This window comes from Protopterus annectens, chromosome 6.part0 (assembly GCF_019279795.1).
Source record: "Protopterus annectens isolate FY-2018-M chromosome 6.part0, PAN1.0, whole genome shotgun sequence".
Lineage (NCBI taxonomy): Eukaryota > Metazoa > Chordata > Ceratodontiformes > Protopteridae > Protopterus > Protopterus annectens.
Genome location: NC_056737.1, coordinates 1363332485 through 1363354206, shown reverse-complemented (window position 1 = coordinate 1363354206; position 21722 = coordinate 1363332485). Strand labels below are relative to the sequence as shown.

General features: G+C 41.4%; 1 protein-coding gene across 1 annotated transcript in view; it reads right to left on the bottom strand.

Moving 5' to 3' along the window:
- UMPS (uridine monophosphate synthetase) overlaps positions 1-21722 on the bottom strand; it is a 346129-nt gene that overhangs the window by 233090 nt on the left and 91317 nt on the right. The window contains exon 2 of the mRNA XM_044074927.1: positions 17712-17865. Within this exon, the coding sequence (XP_043930862.1) occupies positions 17712-17865 (154 nt within the window). The remainder of the gene's footprint in view (positions 1-17711; positions 17866-21722) is intronic.

Below are 21722 nucleotides of genomic sequence, written 5' to 3'. Positions count from 1 at the left end.
AAAATGACCCCCGACTGGCTCCGGAGACGCACAGTCGGGTAATCCCTCAGGGATGCTGGAAGGAGGAGCCACGAAAGGATTTGCGGTTTCCTGTATTGCGGGGGCCTCCGCCGCCTCTGGGGCGAAATCTTCCGCTGTAATTTCCCCCTCCTCTGCCTCTGGAGGAGGGTTCACTCTGATGGGCAGGGGAAGACTTTTGAGACTTTCTGAACCACATTTTTCCTCCCCTCTGAGCCTTGGGATAAGGTCTAGTGGGGAGAAAAAAACGGGCCCCCAACAGCAGACAAAGTCTTACCCCTCCTGCTCACATCTCGTGAGGGTGTCTTTCACTTTGGGTCCAAAAAGGGAGGACCCGTCGAAAGGGGCGTCCGTGAAAGAAAACTTGAAAGTCTCCGCAAAATGACACAAGCGCATCCAAGCTTGCCTCCTGAGGGCTACGCCTGAACTCGCTGCTCTACCCGCCCCCTCGGCTGCATAAGATATGAGCCTCATGGACGAGTTGATGATGGAAGAAAGGGTAGACAGCTGGACGTTAACAGACTGGGTCAACGCCTCCGGCACGTTACCCGCCAGGGTATCTCCCAACTCTTTAATGAGATGCCTTTGCAGCCGCATAAAATGATATAAGTAATTCAGCGACCGCAAAGTAAAGGTCGCTGAAGACAGGGTACGCTTCCCATACCTATCCATGCTCCTAGACTTGTTATTAGGAGGATGGATGGAAGTAGAAGCCTCTGCCACGTCCAGCTGAGTGGCAGACGCCACCACCATGGCATCCCAGGAACTCCCTTGGTCAAAAACTCTTTCCCAGGAGGTGCCGATAGGAATTTATTGGGATGGCTAGGAACTGGCTCCACAGAGTCAGGGTGTTCCCACACCCTTCGACAAATAAGATCCAACAATTCATCGAAGGGTGGAGACACCCAAGAGGTAGAAGGTTGGACTCTGAAGGCCTTGAGGAAGACCGACTCCTCCTCAGAGGGGTTTATGGATGGCCAGTCGCCCCGCTGTCTCAAGATCTCCAGGATGTCGGAGAACGAGACATCATCCGAGGACGACTTTGGGGACCCTTCTGCATCATCGAGGTGACAGACTCATCTGGAGAGTCTAGGTGCTTCCTCTTACACAGCTTCTTTCTGGGAGGCTCTTCAGGCACAGACGCTGAAGGGCCCTCAGAAAGCAGGGGACCACACATGGATGTATCCTCAGGCCTTGGAGCCCCGCTGTCCAGAGATAGAGGGTCACCAGAAACTCTAGTCGTAGTGTCCAGGGAGGGAGAAGCCGATTCGGGTGAAGTCACCAAGGACTTGGCCAGCGTGCTCCTCATAGCCTTGAAGGTGGGTCCCCCCGAATCGGAGGAAGGGCCCATCTCCGAAACCATGACCGGAGTCGGGGTTCCCCTAGCCGAAGCACCAAGGGGGAGACTCGGAACCGAAGTCAGTGGTCCCGATGCATCACCCTCTGGCCCAACTGAGGACCCCTGAGTACCGAAACCTGCAGAAGGAATAGAGAAGGTTGCAGCTGAGGCCGGACCAAAAGACTGGCAGGGGGTCTCGGAACCGACCCAAGGACTTCACTCGACTCAGAACTCTCCGACTCCGAAAACACCAAGGTTATCGGAGGAGGAAGGAATGGAACCAATACTATGGTGGGCTCCGGAGCCGACTGGGCTGGAGCCGAAAATAATTTAGATAACAGTGGCGACTGTAGGAGTCTCTGGACCACCCTATCTACATCCGAATCAGATAACCTGGGGGACCTGGAGGAGACAGAAGGGGGTCGAGAAACCTTTCCCATCGGATCCGAGGCATGACTAGGAGAATGGCTCCGAATCGGCTCCAAGATGATCGGAGCCTAAGCAGGCTCGAGAAGCACCGAAACCTCCTTCGGCGCCGAAAGCCATGGAACCGAAGAAGCCGGTTCCGAAATGGAAAGTATTAGCTGAGGCTCCAAAACCAGTGGAAATGAGACCAATGGAGCCGAGGAAGGAGACACAGCTTTAGACCCCATAGCCAATGGCTCCAAGACCAGTGGAGCCGAGGAAGGGGACATCGACCTGGATCTTTTCTCCGGCGGCTCCGAAGAAGAGGACGGAGCCGGGGACTTCTTTTTCGACTTAGCCCTGGACTTTTCAGAGGGAGGAGAAACAGCTTCCTCAAAGGAGGGTTTGAATAAACCCTTCAGGATAAGTTTATTTTTTCTATCCTGCAAAACGCTCGAAGAGAAAGCATGACAGACACTGCAAGATTCTTGCAAGTGTTTGGCGCCAAGGCAGTATACGCAAATCGCGTGACCGTCTGTCAAAGACATTTTAGAGCTACACTTTGCACATTTTTTAAAGCCCGATGGCTTATCTTCTTTTTCTTTGGTAGACATGATGTACAAACACAAGTTAAACACTAGGGGGGGGGGGGACGGCTCTAAGTTAAACGCCGAGACACAAGATAGGGCAAAGGCCCTCTAACTAAAACAGGCCTAGCCCGCCAAACAGAAGGATTACTCACACAACAGGAATAAACAATCCCACTCAAACAAGTCAGTTACTAATTACTACAACGTAGCTATGAAAATAGCTTTTGAATATAAATTTTCCTACAGAAAACGCTATGAGATATGAAAAAATCACAAAAGAGGGTACTTAGCCAGAGCCAAGTTGAGACCACGTTGATACTCCAAGAGCGGCAAACGAGATCTGGGGTTTTAGGCATGGTGCATCCTGGGATATAGGGTTGGCCCAGCCAATGAGAGACTTTGTGCTAGTCAGAACGGCCGAGTCGGAGCCGATTCTCAGCTCCGAGCCCATCAGTATTGAATGTAGGCGAGATAGGATCACATTACATCCAGATATTTTATGACTTTGTGTCTCTCTGTACGCAACACACCATAGTCACTGGATGTGGCAATTTCAATGATCAATGCTACTTTTGCCTTTTTTTCCTGGACCACTATATCTGGTTCTCTGGTATCTATCTTTTGAACTGTTAGTAATGGGTGATCCCGTGTGATGTAGACTTCATTTTCTACAATGCTTTGTGGCCCATGTTGCCAGTGGTTTTCAGCCACTTCAATACCATAATGTTTGCACAATCCCCAGTGCAACAGTCTTGCCATGTTATTATGCCTTTCAGTATACAGTCCTCCTGCTATTAGAATGTCACAACCAGCAACAAGGTGTGCAACTGTTTCCAATCCAATTTTACAAAACCTAAATTTGTCTGTTTCTCCCACATGTTCAATGGACTTTGTAAACCAGCGTGTACATAAGCCCATTATCTTGGGCTGCCAATTAACCTTTCATCTCTTGGTTTGAATTGGCCTCTCCTTAACCATTCCAGCGTTCATTCTAGATCAACATAAGGTTCTTCCAGAAGTTTTCTATACTTATACGTTCATAGGAGGTTACTAGGCTATTGGCTCTAGGACCTTTACAAGCCTAGCCATGTTATACCCTTGTTTCCTTATTGACCAAGTTGTATGCTGACAAGATGGAGGTCCCCTGAGGGGACTGGAATAGAGGTCTCAAAAGCCCTTGGCTCTGACAAGGGAGGAGTCAATTTAGTCTGAGTTGTGACCCCTGCTTATACCCAAGCTTAAAGGAAGTTCTGCACAGAGACCGCAGGACCCAAGTGAAATGCCAGTTCCAAAGCCACTGGAGCTGACATATGGATTGATGAAGAAACTCAAATCTGGCGTATCTGGGCAGATCCAGCCACCTTTGCATCCAAAGGGACAGAATGACTCCCATTTCCTTCTCTGTCCTCGGGGATTTCTGCAGACTGTCCAATTCTGCTACAGAATACTCTTGTAAGACCTGAATGACCTGATGGATAGCACTGAGGATAGCCTTGGACAGAGGTGCTAAATTTGTTTCCTGGGGAAGTCATGAATCCAAGACCACATCCAAGGGCTCTGGATTTAGAACATAGTGTATATCTGGTTGCAAGCCATAGACACTTTAAACCATGGGACTCTCATAGCAGAGGTTAGAGCCTCAGATACAGACTCCCAAGAAAAGGCATCCTGCATCTTTATGCTTTGAGAGTTTTTCCTGAAGCCTTTTTGATTTTGCCATCTCCAGATCCAGAGGCAGGGGGCATTTTAATATTAGGAGTCTTGGCTGATGGAAAGAATAAACTAAGTGCGAACCCTGCACATCCCCATAATTCCACTGATTGTAGGATAACACACAAACACATCACACACAGGTCATGCAGGTCCAATGGTGATACTGTGTCCATGCACTGAACATGTCTTTAAACTTGCTTGCTTCTCCAAAGTACAAGGAACAGCAGCAACTATTAGCAATGTAGCAGCACTTATAACCTTGTAACGAAACACACTAAGACGCAATACTAACTCCACTGACTAACAGTAGTAGTATATAAAGCACGTGTATACATGCACACACAAATATATTTATTACTACATTCACTACACGACACTATGACTAGCTAAAGACTGAGAAGAGAGAAATTACCTCCACTTTTAGGTGTTAACTACATAATAAAATCAAACTACTGAAAAATACAGAACATGGACAAAAGTCCAGATAAGCTTAACCTAGTAGGGCAGAGTAACAAATGAGCAACATCTGGATTTATAAATTCAGCTTAAACCAGAAGAGACGGAGCACTTCTTTAAGATAATGTTCTTTCACTAAAGCTGCAAACAAGATTGAGGTAGACAGAGGAATGGAGCACTGATTTTGGAATGGATCAGACAAGAAGCTCATGAACCTATGTCAGATCTGACAGACAGAATGAATAGAATCAGTCTGCTCCCAGCAGATAATGCAGTGGATACAGCTGGTGGGCCTGATTGAAAGGTGAGAGAAAATAAATGTATTAGGTCAAGGTACTTTATACATCTTACTTTGCTTTAAAGACTAATGGATAGGTAACAAAATGATGAGCATTCAACACATCTGCAACTATATTTATGCATTTCCACATTTCTTGCCTTCTCATCTGGTCCTTCACCTTATATTCTTTCTTTTGTTTTTTGGCACATTCAGGTGCTGCCTGATTTTTATCTACTTCTAGTTCGATTTCCATTCCTGCTCGATACCGATATGCTTCTGCTAGATTAAGCAGAGAAGTCATCTTAGATTTTCCCCATGTTTCAAAACTTTCACTATATACTGTAAAAAAAATTGTATACTAAGTACATTATAATAAACTACAATTATTTCACTATCAAACAGAACCATACTGATTTGAATCATTCAATTGTAAAGGCCACTTGTCTCATGTATAATGTCTCCTTAGTAATATCCAATGTCTGTAATTAATGTGCAAGTATGTTTCATCTAATACATGTAAAATGATAGGCTATCCATTACTGTATATTCTTTCTTGTATGTGAAAATGTTCACTGTTGCTCTGTAATAAGCTAATGTAATATGCTAATTGTCTCTGGAGCTTTTCTCCCCGGGCCTCCAATGAAAATGGGCACCCACTCAGTTGGACTTTCTTGGTAAACAAATGTCAAATAAATAAAAAACACAGACAGACTGCATCCTTAAAGAAGGAACTGCAAGCAGAATGCACCCTTAAAGAAGAAGAAACCTGTATTTTTAAATTATTTAAATTATATGCTGTGGCAGCCCCCCAGCCATCAAGTCCTAGGCAACTGCTAGGTCGCCTGGTTCTGGATCTGGCTCTGCTTGGATACCACAACAGTAGAGAATTTCATTTACAGGAAATCAGTAGCCCAGAATGTCAAGTAAAAATGCAGTGAAAAACAGCAGAATGGCAGCATACAATTTAAGTGAAGGCAACAGGACCAATCGGTGATATAAAGAATTTAACAGCATAGAATAACAGTCTTACAGTCGTGTGCAATAGAACACTACACAGCTTGCCAAGAGTAACAAAACTCTGCATACAGTTGTCCACAGCTGTGCCAGCCTTACACTGCTATCTGCAACTATGCCCAGCTGTACACAGTCATACGCTGCAGAAGACTGGGATTTAGCACATAGTGATCAGTTTCAGAAATGGCACCACCTCCTGTGGATTTTTTTGTTGGCATAAAAAAAAAAAATGTTGCAAACACTTTGATGTGTTGAAAATGCTTCTCAAAAGTGAATGATCATGCTGTGAACTGCTCAGCACTCCCATGTGTACTGCAATCTGGTTTGATGTCAAAGCCAAATAGATGGCCTCAGATGTGCTCAAGGAGTTGCAGCCAAGCCAAACAAATCCTCACGGTCTGCAAAGACACTTGAGTTTATACAACTTAGGGCAAAGACGTCAACTGGTGATTGGGACGAATACCAGTCTCTTGATAAAAAATGGGGGCCACTGAATTTTTAAGGAAATGTTATAATTTGGTTCATTACCTATGATATATTGCTTTTTAAAGTCAACGCAGTTTGTTCACCTGAGTTTAGCCAATAATGGGGCCACTATCAAAGAGATCCCGGTCTTGTCTCTTTTTTAAATCTGGGAATAAATCTAATGCTTACTAGAATACAGATTTTGTGACCGTTTCAACAAATTTTGAAAAACATTACTGTTGGTAGGAACCTCTAATGGGATGATGGCACCTGAATGGATGATGAATGAGTGACTCCTCATGGTATACTAATAGAAAAGTAAAAATTACATTTTCATCAACTTTAGTTTAATACATACTGACCATTAATATTAACATTTGTATTTTTAATCAGAGTTTTTTTTTTCTTTTCCTCTTCTATTCTAACTTTTTTGAGCTGGTCATGATGAATCCAGCTATTTTTGGGTGGCCGTTTGGTACAAGCTGGGATTTGAACCTCTATCATTTCACCATGGAAGCCACATACAAGTTCCACCCATTTTGGATCACACTTACTCTTGTTCTAAAATGTCTTATTATGACTAGGTCACAAGACTCCATTATATTTTGATTTTGCCAGGTATTGTTTTGCTTTTTAAAATTTAATTTGATGGGTTTCTCCTGCTTCACAGACTCTACTTTGGTCCATGAGATCTGGTCTTGGTGCTGATTATCACTCAGGTCTCTTCCAAAGTCACTCCCCGGGGTATCTGTTTTCCATGCAGGTACATGGGCCATCCAGTTATAAGTTTATGTGGTGCTATTCGACATTTTGAGGGAAATTTTTCAACTTTATTAATACCCTTGGTAGATGTTTTTACTCCCACAGTTTCAACATTTTTCAGTTATCTGTTAGGACCTTCCTTTATGGTTCTGTAGGTTCTCCCTAACTTTTCTGAATTTCACAGGTAGCAGGGAATATGAGAGGTCTGCTGTATTCCTCATGACAGCAGCACGGCTTGTATTACTTTACTAGTAAAAGGACTATGTTGATCGATACTGATTTGTCATAGAACTTGCCAAATAGGAATTATCCTCTCATTGAGGATTTGCACAACTGCGTGTGCATGTCACATCCTTTAGAGGGGTGCGCCTTCACCTACCACATGCACTTATCTATTAGTATCAAGATAAATTTAAACTGTCCCATCATCACTGGAGAAAGTGTGATAAACTAAATTTAAATCTTCTCCCAAGATCCCAAAGCTTGAAGTCTACATTGTTTTCCTTAAAATATTTTTACCTACATTGTGCACTGCACAAACAATACATGTGACCGTATTGTACACCACTTGACATTTCAACCACCTGCAACCACTCCTACAGCCAACATCACTCAGTACAATAAGGCTGTTCTGTCAAAGCTGCACCCAATTTGTGTTATGTTCTTACCTATAGCACATTCCACTCAGAGTAGTGGTTCCATTCTCCCTATCTGATGTCTGTAATATTTATATCCCTCCTTTAACAAAAAGAACACCTTAATTAACAATGCTAAATGCCAGCCATGGTTTTCTATGGTCCATGACACAGCTTGTATATTAATTTGATCTTAATTTCTGTCAAAGGAAAAAACTTCAAAAGACCAATACATGTAAGGTTCAGTTAAGGCACTTTAATTTACTTGCAGCAAGGAGACAAAAACATGCAAATACAAGGATTTGTTTAACTACTAACAGGAAGTATGTTCATTCTTATACTGTTTTACAAGACATGGCCTTCTAAGCTGACGTAATCAAACACAACTTTCAGTATTGTTTTACAGCAGATGTTACTTCAGATTTTCTGCTGACATGACTAGATTTGTGAGAAACTTTTCAGAAAAACAACCTGGCCTTGGTGACTATTAATCCATTTACAAGCATCTATTGTGCAGTGTTACATTTCAGGGTACGCTTCTAATACAGATACAAGCAAATGCTGATTGCAGTTCATATTTTCAAGCAGGCTTTGTACTAATTATCTGTAACCTCTACAGCTGTGTATTTTCTCATGGCACAGCGGAACTTCTTGCCTAAGTTTCATACAAGTAGTATTGTTCTATTCATTATTTTCCTAACGCAAGCAGAAATCACCTGTTTTTCAGTAAATTTCCAAGGCACAAGCAAGATTTTAGCTAACAGTACAAGGTCAGAAAGCACCTGCAGTTTGTACAGATTTATGCAGTATGAAATGGAATAAATGTGTTAACCCTTCCCAAGCTCAAAAAGCACTAAACATATTGCTAATACACACATTAATACATATTTTTCTAACATTTCCCTCCGTTAATACTTTTATTCTACTTTCAAAATAAGCATAAACAGTTTTCTTCTCCTAACCTCTTCCTCTCAGGATTTGCAGTTAAGAGAGTCATTCAGTTTAAACTTATGAAAGCATTTTAGTCTTTTAACAGTTCTTCAAACTCAGTACTTTGATATAAGGTTTTGGAAACTGAAATGTCCATTAGGTCTTTAACCAGTCTTTTCATGCAGGGGATACCACAACAAACACATACTCCCAGTAGGAGTATATCTACTCAAATGGCAATCAGGATGTCCATTAGGATGGTACCCCACCCCCGAAACCATTTCTGGAAAAAGTCAGTCAGTGGGTTTGGGCCTGGTTTGGTCATGGCCGACACTTACTGAATTACCTCAAGATGATTTTCTATCTCGTGTTTATGGTCAGGAATATACGAACAGCATTCTTCTTGGATTAAAGCGCAAGTACCACCTCTCGCCGCTAGGGTGAAGTTGAGAGCCATGCGGTTTTGGTGCACTTCAGTTCTCATAGCATTCAGTTCATCAGTCACCAATTCAAGAGCAGAAAAAGTTGCGTTGCTCATTACTTCGAGAAGTTTTGACAGTTTTCTCAGCTCCCAGATTGATTTCACTGCTCCATATGCTGGTAATATGCCTGCCCACGATATAACGCTATCACTCAAGTCCATGTGTGTCAGTCCTTTGCCTAAAGAGTGATGATCTTTCCAACGCGCATTGATTTGTCTCACTGGATTTACGGGTTTATTGACGACTTCTCGGACATTTCGAATTTTTCCATGAAGCAAAACTGCAGTGTGTCATATGGCCGGAACCAGGTAACCCAAAAAACAACTGCCAGACCAATTCTCAGGTAACCATTTGTATGCCTTTCTGCCACACACAAAATAACAATCCTCTACTTTAGTAGTAACCTTGCTATGAATATACACTGCATGAAACATTTTTCTATCAATTGTAGACAGCTGTTTATAAAGAACAGAATTATGTTTTTCTTCATCAAGTGTTTTGTGCATCAATCCAAGAAATGAATCATAGTTTGTATTACAATAAAGATCTACTTTGTTACCTTTAGTGTAACATCTACAAGGAACAGTCACATTGCAATTGCTCCAACCCGCCTGAACAGTATCATTTTTATAAAAACACACAGTTCCCTTTTGTGGAACAGACAAGTGCAATGCTATTTTATCTTGTGCTGTAATGGTTGAGGTATCATAAATCAAGTTCTCCCAGGTCTCACTGACCCCTAGGGGGACTGTAGGCATTAATAACCCCCCGTATGCTGTCGGCAAAGCTGTGCAAATCCAGCAATTCTAAACACTGAAAATCTCAGCATACACATATTTAATTGCCTGGTAAGTGTTAAAATTTGGATGCCAGTTTATGAGTAACGCTTCACATTTATTCAGTTCAGTCTGTGTGGCTGGGAAAAGAAAAGGCCACAAAAAAAAAGATAGTCACAAATACAGTTAACAGGATGATTATGCAATACTTCTGAGGAAAGGGTTGTTTTGCATTCCTGTTTCTTCTGGACTATCATTTTTGCTCTTGGCATGTAACAAGATTTTTGTCTAGTTCAAAGTCTTTAACTAATTTCCAGTGCATCAGGTGGATCCAAGAGGCACGCTCCACGATCTTGACTGCAGTGGGTGTTGACAAAAGCACTTGATATGGACCTTCCCACTTTGGAGGTGCCCAATTCTTCTTTTTGACCACCTTCAGCCAGATCCATGCTCCAGGGGGCACTGCCACTTCTGATGGTCTGGTTCGTTTTTTATCTGAAACGGAATTTAACTGTAACAAATGTTTAGAATTTAATAAATTACGCATATACTCTGCTAATGTACTGTCAGCTTCCTGGTCTGCGGGCATGAGAGATTTCCACTGAGGTATATAGTAAGCCCTTGCAAAAAGCTTTTCAAAAGGAGTCAATCCTTTTGCATTCAGAACAGTTCTCATGCTCAACAGTGCCAGAGGCAGACAGTACACCCAGTTTCTCTGCGTTTCTGCTACTAATTTTCTTAGCTTGCTCTTTAAAATCCCATTATGCCCCTCTACTAGCCCTGCTGATTGAGGGTGATACACACAATGATTTTTTAAGGAAATACAAAAATGTTTGCTTAACTGCTGTATGGTCTGATTCACGAAGTGTGTGCCATTGTCACTGTAGATCCTTTCCAGAATGCCGAATTTAGGGAGGATTTCTTTAACAAGAATTTTGGCTACAATCGTAGCATCTGGATTTTTAGTCGGAAAGGCTTCCACCCATCTGGAAAACATATCTACAATGACAAGACAATACTTATTTTCACATTTATTCAACTCTATGAAATCCATACAAATAGTATGAAATGGATACGGTGGTGTAGGGAAACTCCATTGCTTGGGCTTTAATGCCCCTTGTGCATGATGTTTATTACAGATGTGACATAACGAACAAAATTTTTTAGAATAATTTGTGAATCCATACGCCGTGAACACTTGGTTCACCAGCTGTACCATCCCCCCTGTTGAGACATGGCACTGCCCATGGCTCAACAAAGCTGCATATCTAAACAAATTAGACGGCAATATCGGTTTCCCTTCTTTAGAGATGTACAGCCCCTTTTCAAGAATTGCTCCTTGTTTCACCCATCTTTGTTTTTCAGTTTGCGTAGTAAGTGTTTGCATTGTCTTTAACATTTCTAAGTCTAAAATCTCAGAGGGTTGTAATTCCTCATTCAAAAGAAATACTTCTGAAGCTGCCTGTTTTGCAGCTGTGCCAGCTCTCGCATTACCTTTTGAAATCCTGTCCTATTGCTTGGTATGAGCTGCGCATTTACAAATAGCTACTTTCTGAGGTAACTGAATAGATTCTAAAAGATCTAAAATAAACTGTGCATGACTGATTGGTTTGCCAGTACAGGTTATCATTCCTCGATTTTTCCACTGATGCGCAAAAACATGTACAGTAGAAAAAGCATACTGGCTGTCAGTAAAAATGTTCACGCATTTACCCTTTGCCAAGGTACATGCCCATGTCAAGGAAATCAATTCTGCTGCCTGTGCAGATAAACTATGTGGTAAAGATTTTGCTTCTATAATGTCTGTGTCAGAAACTACTGCATATCCTACTAGGTTCTGTCCTGCAGGACCCCTTTTGCATGAGCCGTCCACGTAGTATGTCACCTCGGCATTATCCAAGGGAACATCTGTAAGATCTTTTCTAGGCAGTGTCTTTTGCTCAATCACCTGCAGGCAACTGTGTGGTGTGCCATCCGCAGGGGTTGGGAGCAAGGTAGAAGGGTTCAAAGTCGTACATCGTTCGATTGTCATATGAAGTTGGCTCAACAATATAGTCATACAGGAAAGATGCCTAGCAGGGGAAAGATATGCTACCTTTTCTTGTAGTAAAATAATCCTGACTGCATGAGGCACTCAATGTGAGAGGGTGGAACAATACTACTGAGGCCGAAGCCTGTACTGCCATTGCAGCTGCAACTACTGCTTGTACACAGTGAGGTAAATACTGTGCCACTGGGACCAGTTGTGATGAATAATAAGCAATAGGGTGTTGTTTGTCCCCATGCTGCTGTGTTAATACTGATGTCATATAACCTCGCTTACAGTCTACAGTTTGGAAAAAACATTTATGATAGTTTGGTAATCCCAAAACTAATGAGGACGCTATTAACTGTTTCAGTTTGCAGAAAGCAGATTCTGCTTCTTGTGTCCATTGTAATAAATCCTGTGCTGCCATAGGCTTTTTATAAATCAGGTTAGTCAATGGTGCAGATTCCAAGGCATAGTTTGGAATCCAGCTCCGACAAAAATTAGTCGTACCCAGGAAGGACATCATTTCCTTCTTGGTAGTGGGTTTTGGTGCTTGCAAAATCGCTACTTTTCTGTCCTCATCTAATGTCCTACCTTCCTTGGATATTACATATCCTAGGTATTTAACTTGTTTTTTCCAAAGCTGCAGTTTATTTTTGTTATGTCCTTCAGTGGCTAAAAATTGTACTAGCGCTATGGTATCTTCTTTACAATCTTGCTGGGTGGGGGACGCCAGCAGGATATCATCAACATTAAGCAAAATCTGACTACCTCTCGGTGGGGTAAACCCTGCCAAGTTGCTTGCCATTTCTTGTGAGAATATTATTGGACTTTCACAATATCCCTGTGGTAGTCGCGTATATGTATACCTTTTCCCCTGAAATGTGAATGCAAACCAATGCTGGCTGTCAGGGTGTATCGATATCGAAAAGAATGCATTGCTGATAGCTACCACAGAAAAATATTTCTGTTGAGGTTTTAAATCATTCAACAGTGTGTGTGGGTCTGGCACCATAGGTGCCCTTGGTATTACTGCGTCATTTACAGCTTGTAAATCTTGGACCATACGCCACTCTCCATTCGTTTTCTTAACAGGAAATAAGGGTGTGTTACATGGTGAATCGGGAGATTCTACCAGCACCCCTTCCTTAAGTAAAGCTGCTATAATAGGTTTGATTCTTACCTCTGCATCTTTTCTTAAGGGATACGGTCTCTTTTGTGGTCTAAATGCTGACTTTGGCGTAATAGTAACTGGTCCTGCTGTACGAATAAGTCCTACATCTAATTTTCCTGTTGACCAGAGATGTTCTGGTATATTCTGTAAGACATTCCCTTCCTCCTTCAATAGGAGTGCTAATCAGCTGTCCTTGCTAGACTGCAAGTGTACAGCTGGGTGGGTCTGAGTTATCCAATTCGGCTTCTGCAATTGTATTCCCTAGTCTGACAGTTCTAACTCTGTCTGTTTTTCCCATCTCGTGACTTTTTCTCCTAAGTCTACCCATTTTACATTCCTGTCATTAGTTAAGCTAACATGTGGTAATCGATTAGATTTATAGAGTGCAAAGAACTCCTGGGGCAATGAACAGCTGGCTACACTGTTCCTTCTGTGGCCCAGTACAGATTACATAATACCAATCTGTTTGCACGATTTCTAAACAATTCTTGCTCATATTCCTTATCAGGTCCTGGTGTATTACAATAATACAGAGTACAGTGCAACAAATGCTGTTTATCAATGTCAAGGGAGGGAAACTTGCTGATGGCTACGTTCATCAACTCTTCGGTCACCGCCCCTGGACCAGTCGTAACCAAGTCCTGGCTGTACCAATAAAACATTTCACCCTCCGGTTGCATTACAAAGGTATCAATTTGTCGCTGTGCTTCCATACCCTGCATAGTCGGAACTACTGCTATACCAAATAGCTGCATAAGGTCTCTGCCCAAAAACTTTACTGGGCATTTTGCAGATACAACAATTTTACTTTTCTGGTTCAATCCTGAAACAGGATCAGTTATCACAATATTATGGGAGAGGGGATCCCGATACAGCTGTCCATTAGCTGCTTTCACCAATATGTAATCAGGTGACTCTGAATTCTCTGGCAATTTGGAGGGATGTACCAGGGTCCGTGATGCCCCTGAGTCACACAAGAATCTGACTTCCCTCCCTTCTACCAGGAGTGTAACTTCTGGTTTCGTGTCTGCTAAATAGAGCTCTAAGCTCAATAAAGCCAAATCCAATATTTCATTTTCTTCACTATCCGTGACTTCTTGCACTTCCTCTATTTCTTCTGTCACATTCTCTACTCCCTCTATCACATACTCATTTGTCCTTTCTCTGCTAACACCTTCTGGTGATTCCTGACTATCATATAGTCAGTCCTCACCCTCCTTATCCTCCATGGTTGCCTTCTTGTTTTTCTTGCAATCCCTTGCCAAGTGTCCTTTCTTACCGCATTTATAACATTCACCCCTTTTCTTTTGCCTTTCAAAGTCCTCTGACCATTGATCAGATTGTTTGTTTCCCTGGGCATTTTTCTTGCCCTTTTTCCCAGACTGTACTACATATACTTCTGCTCCATCTTCTACAGAAAATGCTTGGGCTTTCTTTTTCTTTTTGCTATTAAAATGCCTTTCAGCATGTCTAGCATACTCAAGTAATGACTGTAACCTGCTTGTACGATGATCTACCATGTGTTTTGTAATAAAACTGCTTATGGGTGCAATACTGCCTTTCAAAAATGCATTCTTTAACTGCTGCTCATATGGGGAATCGTGTGTCTGATCTTCAGGAACCTGCATTCCACAATGGTTATTAAAACATTCTAATAGTGTGGCATAATATCGGTCAATAGCTTCACCTTCCTGTTGGATACATTGATTAATGCAAGTCCAGTCTGCCCTAGGCTTCCATTTCTCAGCGATTTGGTCTGTAAGACATTTTACTCTGTTGTCTAACTCTGCGCTATGTGGGAGGGGCCTGAGTGCAATATCACAGGGATTCCAGTCGCCACTAACCATGTGCCAATCTGGTCCCACAATTTGTCTGACTACTTTTTCTAACTCTTCTCTGATTAAATTATAACTCAGCCTCATTCCTTGCAAATCTTCTAAGAACTTTCTAAAATTAACTTTTGGATGGGGAATTCCCTCAGTGGCTTTCCGGATGTCTTCCGGAGTCCAGGGTCTATACACTAGAATAGTTCTGTCCTGAACTTCTTGCCCTGCCTGAGGATTAGGCACTTCTATAAGTGGGCATATTTCTTCTTCACTCATAAATAGTGAATTTCTACCCATTTGATATAACTCAATGTCCCCTTTTGAGTTTCCTGCCCGTGTTCGAGACCTGGTCTCGACGGGATCTCTAATAAACGGTTTCGCTTTTGTAGTGTCTCTACTCATAGTGACAGCAGGATATCGCAGGGGTGGACTAACTTGTTCACTTGCCTCATATTCTGGTAAAGGAAGTGGAGGGGCTGACGCTATTACTAAGTTATTGTCCTCCTTATCTAAAAACATTGCTTTTGAATTATTACTCTTTTGTTCCCTTCGGTTTACTTCCTCAATCCACCTGTGTGCCTGAGGAATTCCTAATTGACGCTGCTTTTTAACCCGACCTATAGAATCGGTTTTAAGCTGTTTGACAAGTTTGACAAGTGAGGATTTTTCTAATTTACCGTCAAATTCATACTTATTAACCCATTTTGAGTAGTATTTAATATTATCAGCACGCTGTGACTGCATGTATTTTACGTCTTCGGTTAACGGCGGATTTTGGGACCTTCTTGTACAATTATTACCCATTTTGTTCTACCCTTTCAATTGTTACGCAACTCCTTATTTTTAACGTAGTACCATGGATGTTTTTATAGTCTCTTCAGAATGACTGCCTACCTGCTCTGTTTCCCTGATCTATGACAACACAGTAATCTTTCTGTCCCTGACTTATAAACAAAGTCTCTAACAGAACAAATACAAATCTAGTCCCTGATCTAAAACAGAAAAAAAGAAGGTAGATTCACCTTACCTGAGCCTTCGTGATTGATCACCTGGTTCGAGTAAACCCGTCCTTCAGTCGTAGATCAGAAAGTGGCTGGCCTCTTTTGTACGACAATTCAGTCGGAGGACTTTTCAAATAAGAAGGACCAATGTGGTTTCTTCCCCGTATGGTTTCAAGCCACCTGGCCTGTCTGATCCGAGGCGAAGTGAAGGTTTCCAGTCCGAAAGACCAATCTGTCAAAGGAAAAAACTTCAAAGACCAATACATGTAAGGTTCAGTTAAGGCACTTTAATTTACTTGCAGCAAGGAGACAAAAACATGCAAATACAAGGATTTGTCTAACTACTAACAGGAAGCATGTTCATTCTTATACTGTTTTACAAGACATGGCCTTCTAAGCTAACGTAATCAAACACAACTTTCAGTATTGTTCTACAGCAGATGTTACTTCAGATTTTCTGCTGACATGACTAGATTTGTGAGAAACTTTTCAGAAAAACAATGTGGCCTTGGCTACCACCGGTTAGATATATGCAATGTTACCATTCAAGGTACTACGGCTAATTTGAGCACAAAGCAAGTATAGATTGCAGTTCATTTCTTCAACAGTTCTTTGTCAATCTTTATCTCTTCCTTCTGCAGCTGTGCATTTTCTCATGGCACAGCGGAACTTCTTGCCTAAGTTTCATACAAGTAGTATTGTTCTATTCATTATTTTCCTTACGCAAGCAGAAATCACCTGCTTCTCAGTAAATTTCCAAGGCACAAGCAAGAATTTAACTAACAGTACAAGGTCAGAAAGCAACTGTAGTTTGTACATATTTATGCAGTATGAAATAGAATGAAGGTGTTAACCCTTCCCAAGCACTAAAAGCACTAAACATATTGCTAATACACACATTAATACATATTTTTCTAACAATTTCTAATCAAGGACTTACAGCATAGGCACAAAGTCTTTTATAGTCTGCTACCACTTTTCATTAATCCACCTACCTCCACAAGCACCAAGTCATGTCTTGCCTCTTTTTTGCTATCACTCTCCACAGTCCAACCTAAACTAATCTACCCGATCTTCCAAGGTAACTCTAAATACAGGCGCACTAAGGAGTCAGATTACTGCATTTGTGTGGAACACCAGATTTCGTGTAGCACTCAGAAAGTACACAGCTAGCACAGTAGTACGATCGCTGTTGTCTCTGGAACATTCTAGTACAACTGTTGTCTCTGGAACATTCTAATATTTCTTCTAGGTACATTATTTGTTAGGAATGCTTGCGACTCTCCTTATTCCTCCCAACCTGTCTATCTTAAAAACACTGTTTTGTTAGCTCCGCCGTTTATAAGGGGTACTACTACCACCCAAAAACTGTTATGTTCCTTTTTTAAAAAAATGCCAGAGTAGTCACTTCTTTTACCACTAGGCCTCAAGAATCTGTTTAATTCTGACCGTAGTAATATAAAGTAACCACAGGAACAAGACTTTTGAAACAGCACTACATTTTGTGTAACTACAACACTCGGTACTCTGCAAGGTCCAATTTTCTACATGATCTTCCTAATTAACACCTACATGCAACTGCCTACTCTCCTGAACTGTGGTACATCATATTGTTACATCATCCTGGTACCAACCATATTATGCACTCTAAGCTTATTTTGTCAGACAGTGTACTTATCTCATAAAAATAAATAAAATAACCCACATCTCATAATTTCTACTAAAGCATGGATCACTTATCCCAGTGAAAAGAAATGTGCATGTGGTATGCTTTACCCAGTGAAATACAGTGACAATTTAAACAAACATATTTTACCATAGTCCTTTGCCTCTTTTCGTCGGATAAGCATTGGTATCAAATTGTTGCAACAAATTACAGAGGCGATGGGTAATGCGGTGTAAGGGACACCACAGATAGAACTGTAGTCCACGCCAGCTTGTACAGCAGTCTGGAATACAAGGTTGGCAACCTGTAACAGAAAATATTTCATTGGCAATGGAAAAAGCTGCATAAATTCAAGGATAATAGGGCATATAAAAATTAAAACTATGGAAAACCTCAAGAATGACAAATATCTGCAAGGCAGCATTTAAAAAAAAAAACAGAATTCCTTATGACTGCAAATTAGGTCAATTACTTAAATCTCAGCAAAGCAAAAAGTATTACAAGAAAAGGAATACTGCATTCCTAAAACACTAAAATCTGGAAACAGACACAAAAAATGCATGGTTTAACTCCTCTTCCATTAGAGCAATGAATCTGATAAAGCAGAGATTCAAAATAAACAACCTATATAGCACAGAAAAGACTGAACAAATGACATAAAAGCCATAAACAAGGAGTTTTTTAATATTCTTCAGGAAGCACTTTCATCTTGTGAATAGAAATGACCTTCAGAATAAAGAGAAATCATTCAAAACACCATTAAAAAGAATGAACCATACATCACACTTTTTAATTTCATTTATTTTACATTTGTTGATAGGAGAAGTCTGGCTGAGCACAAGGCCCTTTTTCAGTGAAGGCCCGGGAACCAGGAATAAAAGCTCCAGTATGTGAAGTAAAATCAAAATCTTTTGATATATATAATTTCAACAATGTTGGGCAGAATATAATTAAAATACATTTTACAACGTCAAAATAAATAACTATGCAGTAGTGCACGTCACAATACAGAGTACTGAGTTACTCACAAAAGGTGAATAGCAAAAGGTTGATTTAATTTTGAGACAAATAAAATGAGTGGTAAGATAGTTGAGATAGGCTTTGGTAGATGGTGGGATGGGTGAAGACAAGGGTGACAGCTTGTAAACAATTAGAGGAGTGCAGGGTACAAGAAGAGGATAAGAAAGCAGAGGTGTTATATTTATCTTGGAGATGTACAGTTACAGAGCCAGGATACTGAGAGGTGTTTTCTTAAATGTGCTTTGAATGCCTGCTGGCTTTCCAGAAGCCTGAGAACACGTTCATAGGCAGGTACTAGGCTATCGGCCCAAGGGCCTACGTAAGCCTAGCCAACAAGGTTCCCTGGCTTACACCACCCAAGAAAGTTATTTTCTTGTGCCACTGTTGAGCAGACACACAGAAGTGATCCCCAGGGTGTATTTCATATTTCCCATCCACTCAAGATTTTTCTTGGGAGTGCTAATGAAGAACTTTGCTTGACATAGATGGGTAGCCTGTTCCAGAGTATGGGAAGTCTCTGGGACAGGAATCTATCCCACCAACATGTCCTGTTTATTGTGGTGATGAGGTTTAGTTCCCTAGAGCATGTAGCTTGGAGGGATTGGGATTTCTTTAGGTGTAGCATGTCCAACAGCTCTGAGTTTGACAAAGCTTTATATGTCAGACAGAGATCACCTCACAGTAGGCAATATGCTATGGAGTAAAGCTGGGGGTTGTGAGGCAGTCAGTGTAGGGCATTTGTTTGAGGCCAGTAATCCTCTTTGTGAGTTACTTCTGTGGCCTTTCCAGCTGTTGCAGATGTCTTATGAGGTACATTCCAAAAGGGGCGCTGTACTCTATAATGGGTCTAATGAGTGTCGAGTAGAGGGGGAACAATGACCTCTTTTCCTGGATGAGAACCCTTTTATGATGAGGTGTGCCACGTAGATGGACTTCCTGACTACTGTGGCGATGTGACTATCAAAGGCGAGACTACTGTCCACCTGGGTCCCAAGGTCTCTTATCACACATTCAGTGTTAAGTAGATTGCTGCCTATGTGGTAGCTCATGGGTACAGAGTTTTTACCAAAGGGGATGACACTGCACTTTTTGGCATTGAGCTTGAGACCATGGCTCTGACACCAGGCATCTGTCTCAGTGAGGCCCTTCTGTAAGATGTCCACATCATTTGGGACTTGACTATGGCTCCTAGTTTGCAGTCATCTGCGAACTTCATTAGCCAGAGGCCTTCTGCGTTAGCCTGTACTTCAGAGAAGTAGATACTAAACAGGAGAGGTCCCAGGACGGAACCCTGTGGCACTCCACTTGTCACTGCTTTGAGGTCAGATTTGGAGTCTGCAACTTTTACAGTGTGAGTTCTTTCAGTGAGCCAGCTGGCAACCCATCTTGTGATGTAGGGATTTATACCTAGTTTAGTGAGTTTAGCTATAATGCCAGAATGGGGGATGGTGTCGAAAGCCTTGGCAAGGTCAACATAGGCTGTGTGAACCACCTTACCATCATCTACGGCTTTGGCGACTGCCTCAAAGAAGTCGATCTGGTTCAGGAAACATGATCTGCCTTTCACAAACCATAACTGGGTGGGATCCAGAGTTTGGAGATTATCAATGTCTTTGTTTACGGGTTCCATGATGATACGTTCCATGGCCTTGCAGACCAGGCTCATCAGGCTAAGTTCCCGGATCAGTGTGAGGGCATTCCAGAGGGTAGCTACAGAGTTTGAGTATAGGAGGGGGCTGTCTTTACAGCCAAGAGCTTTGGTATGGTGGCAGTGTTGAAGCATGCCTTTTAGTGCTGGGTAATTATCAGGGTAGTATATTAACTAGCTGACTACAGTGAAGATGTGAGAACTCAGTCCAATTTAATTAAGGGCAGAACAGTGATCAGTTATAAATGGGTAATTTGCAACAATGTGAGCTATTTTATTGTAGCTTTGTTCCATTTTTGTTTGTGTTGACATCTGTAGGTTAATAAAGAGTGAGGAGGCATACAGTCGGGCAGATAGATGGGCTTTAGTTATGGTTTTTCTAGTTCTGTCTGTTAGATACGGTTTTGTTCTATACAGGAGGTCAAGCATTTGGTGTTTTCAATAACCATTTTGGAAGCATAGGTCAAATTTCAAGTCGTCATCAATGGTGTCTCCTCTAGCAGTTTGGTGTGCAGGACCTATTCAAACAGAGTTTTGTTTAATGAAGTAAATTTCACAAGAGTTTTTGTTTTTGGGAGAGTGCTTTAAGGGTGAAGAGTAATAGTTTAATTTTCTTGGGGTTAAGCAGGAGTTGCGAATCGTCTAGCCACAATTCTATGGACATGAAGGATTTTTGAGCAATTTCTTGAATTTTTTGTAGGTAACAGACTGTGTAGATGAGTGCAGAATCATCTGCATATTGTACAAGAGTGGCATGCTCAGAAGTAGTATGCAGATAATTTATAAATCTGTTAAGCAGGGGGGATCCATGTATGGAACTTTGTGGCACTCCTGCAGTAATGGGTAGAAATTAAAACTTCTTGACTGCTTGGAATCCATCTGTTAGGCAGCTGTTACACAAGGAGTGGGAGATGGGGGACAGATACAAGGAGGGGAGTTTTACTAATAATTTGTGGTGACAGTGTTGAATGCTTTGTACAGGTCTGGGAATAAGAGAGATACTAGGTTTCCTGTACTTCTGTCTTGTTTTAATGTTATCAGCAAAGTGAAGTACAGCAGTAGTGGTGCTATGGTTGGGATGGTAACCATATTGTGTGTGGGACAGAAGACCATTTATGATAAGGTATTGAAGTAATTGGGAATGAATACACTTTCTAATACTTCTAATATTTTTAGACAGACTGAACACATCAAATAAATTATCAAATAATCAAATTTACTATCATATATAAAATATGCAAAATATAAGCACTCAAATGTTTTGTTTTTTTAATTTTAAGACTACATTTAAAATTCAATGCATTTACTCCAGGAAAGCTACAGTACGATAAAATTAGTTGCCACTTAAATTTGCTAATATACAAATCCATATTAAAAAAATCTCCACCTTCTTCCATCATTTGTATGCAGTTAAGCACAAAAACAAAACACTTTTATACTTCAGACAATGTTTGTATGTTTAAATAATGCCTTATTCTCATTCTGGCTTCTTT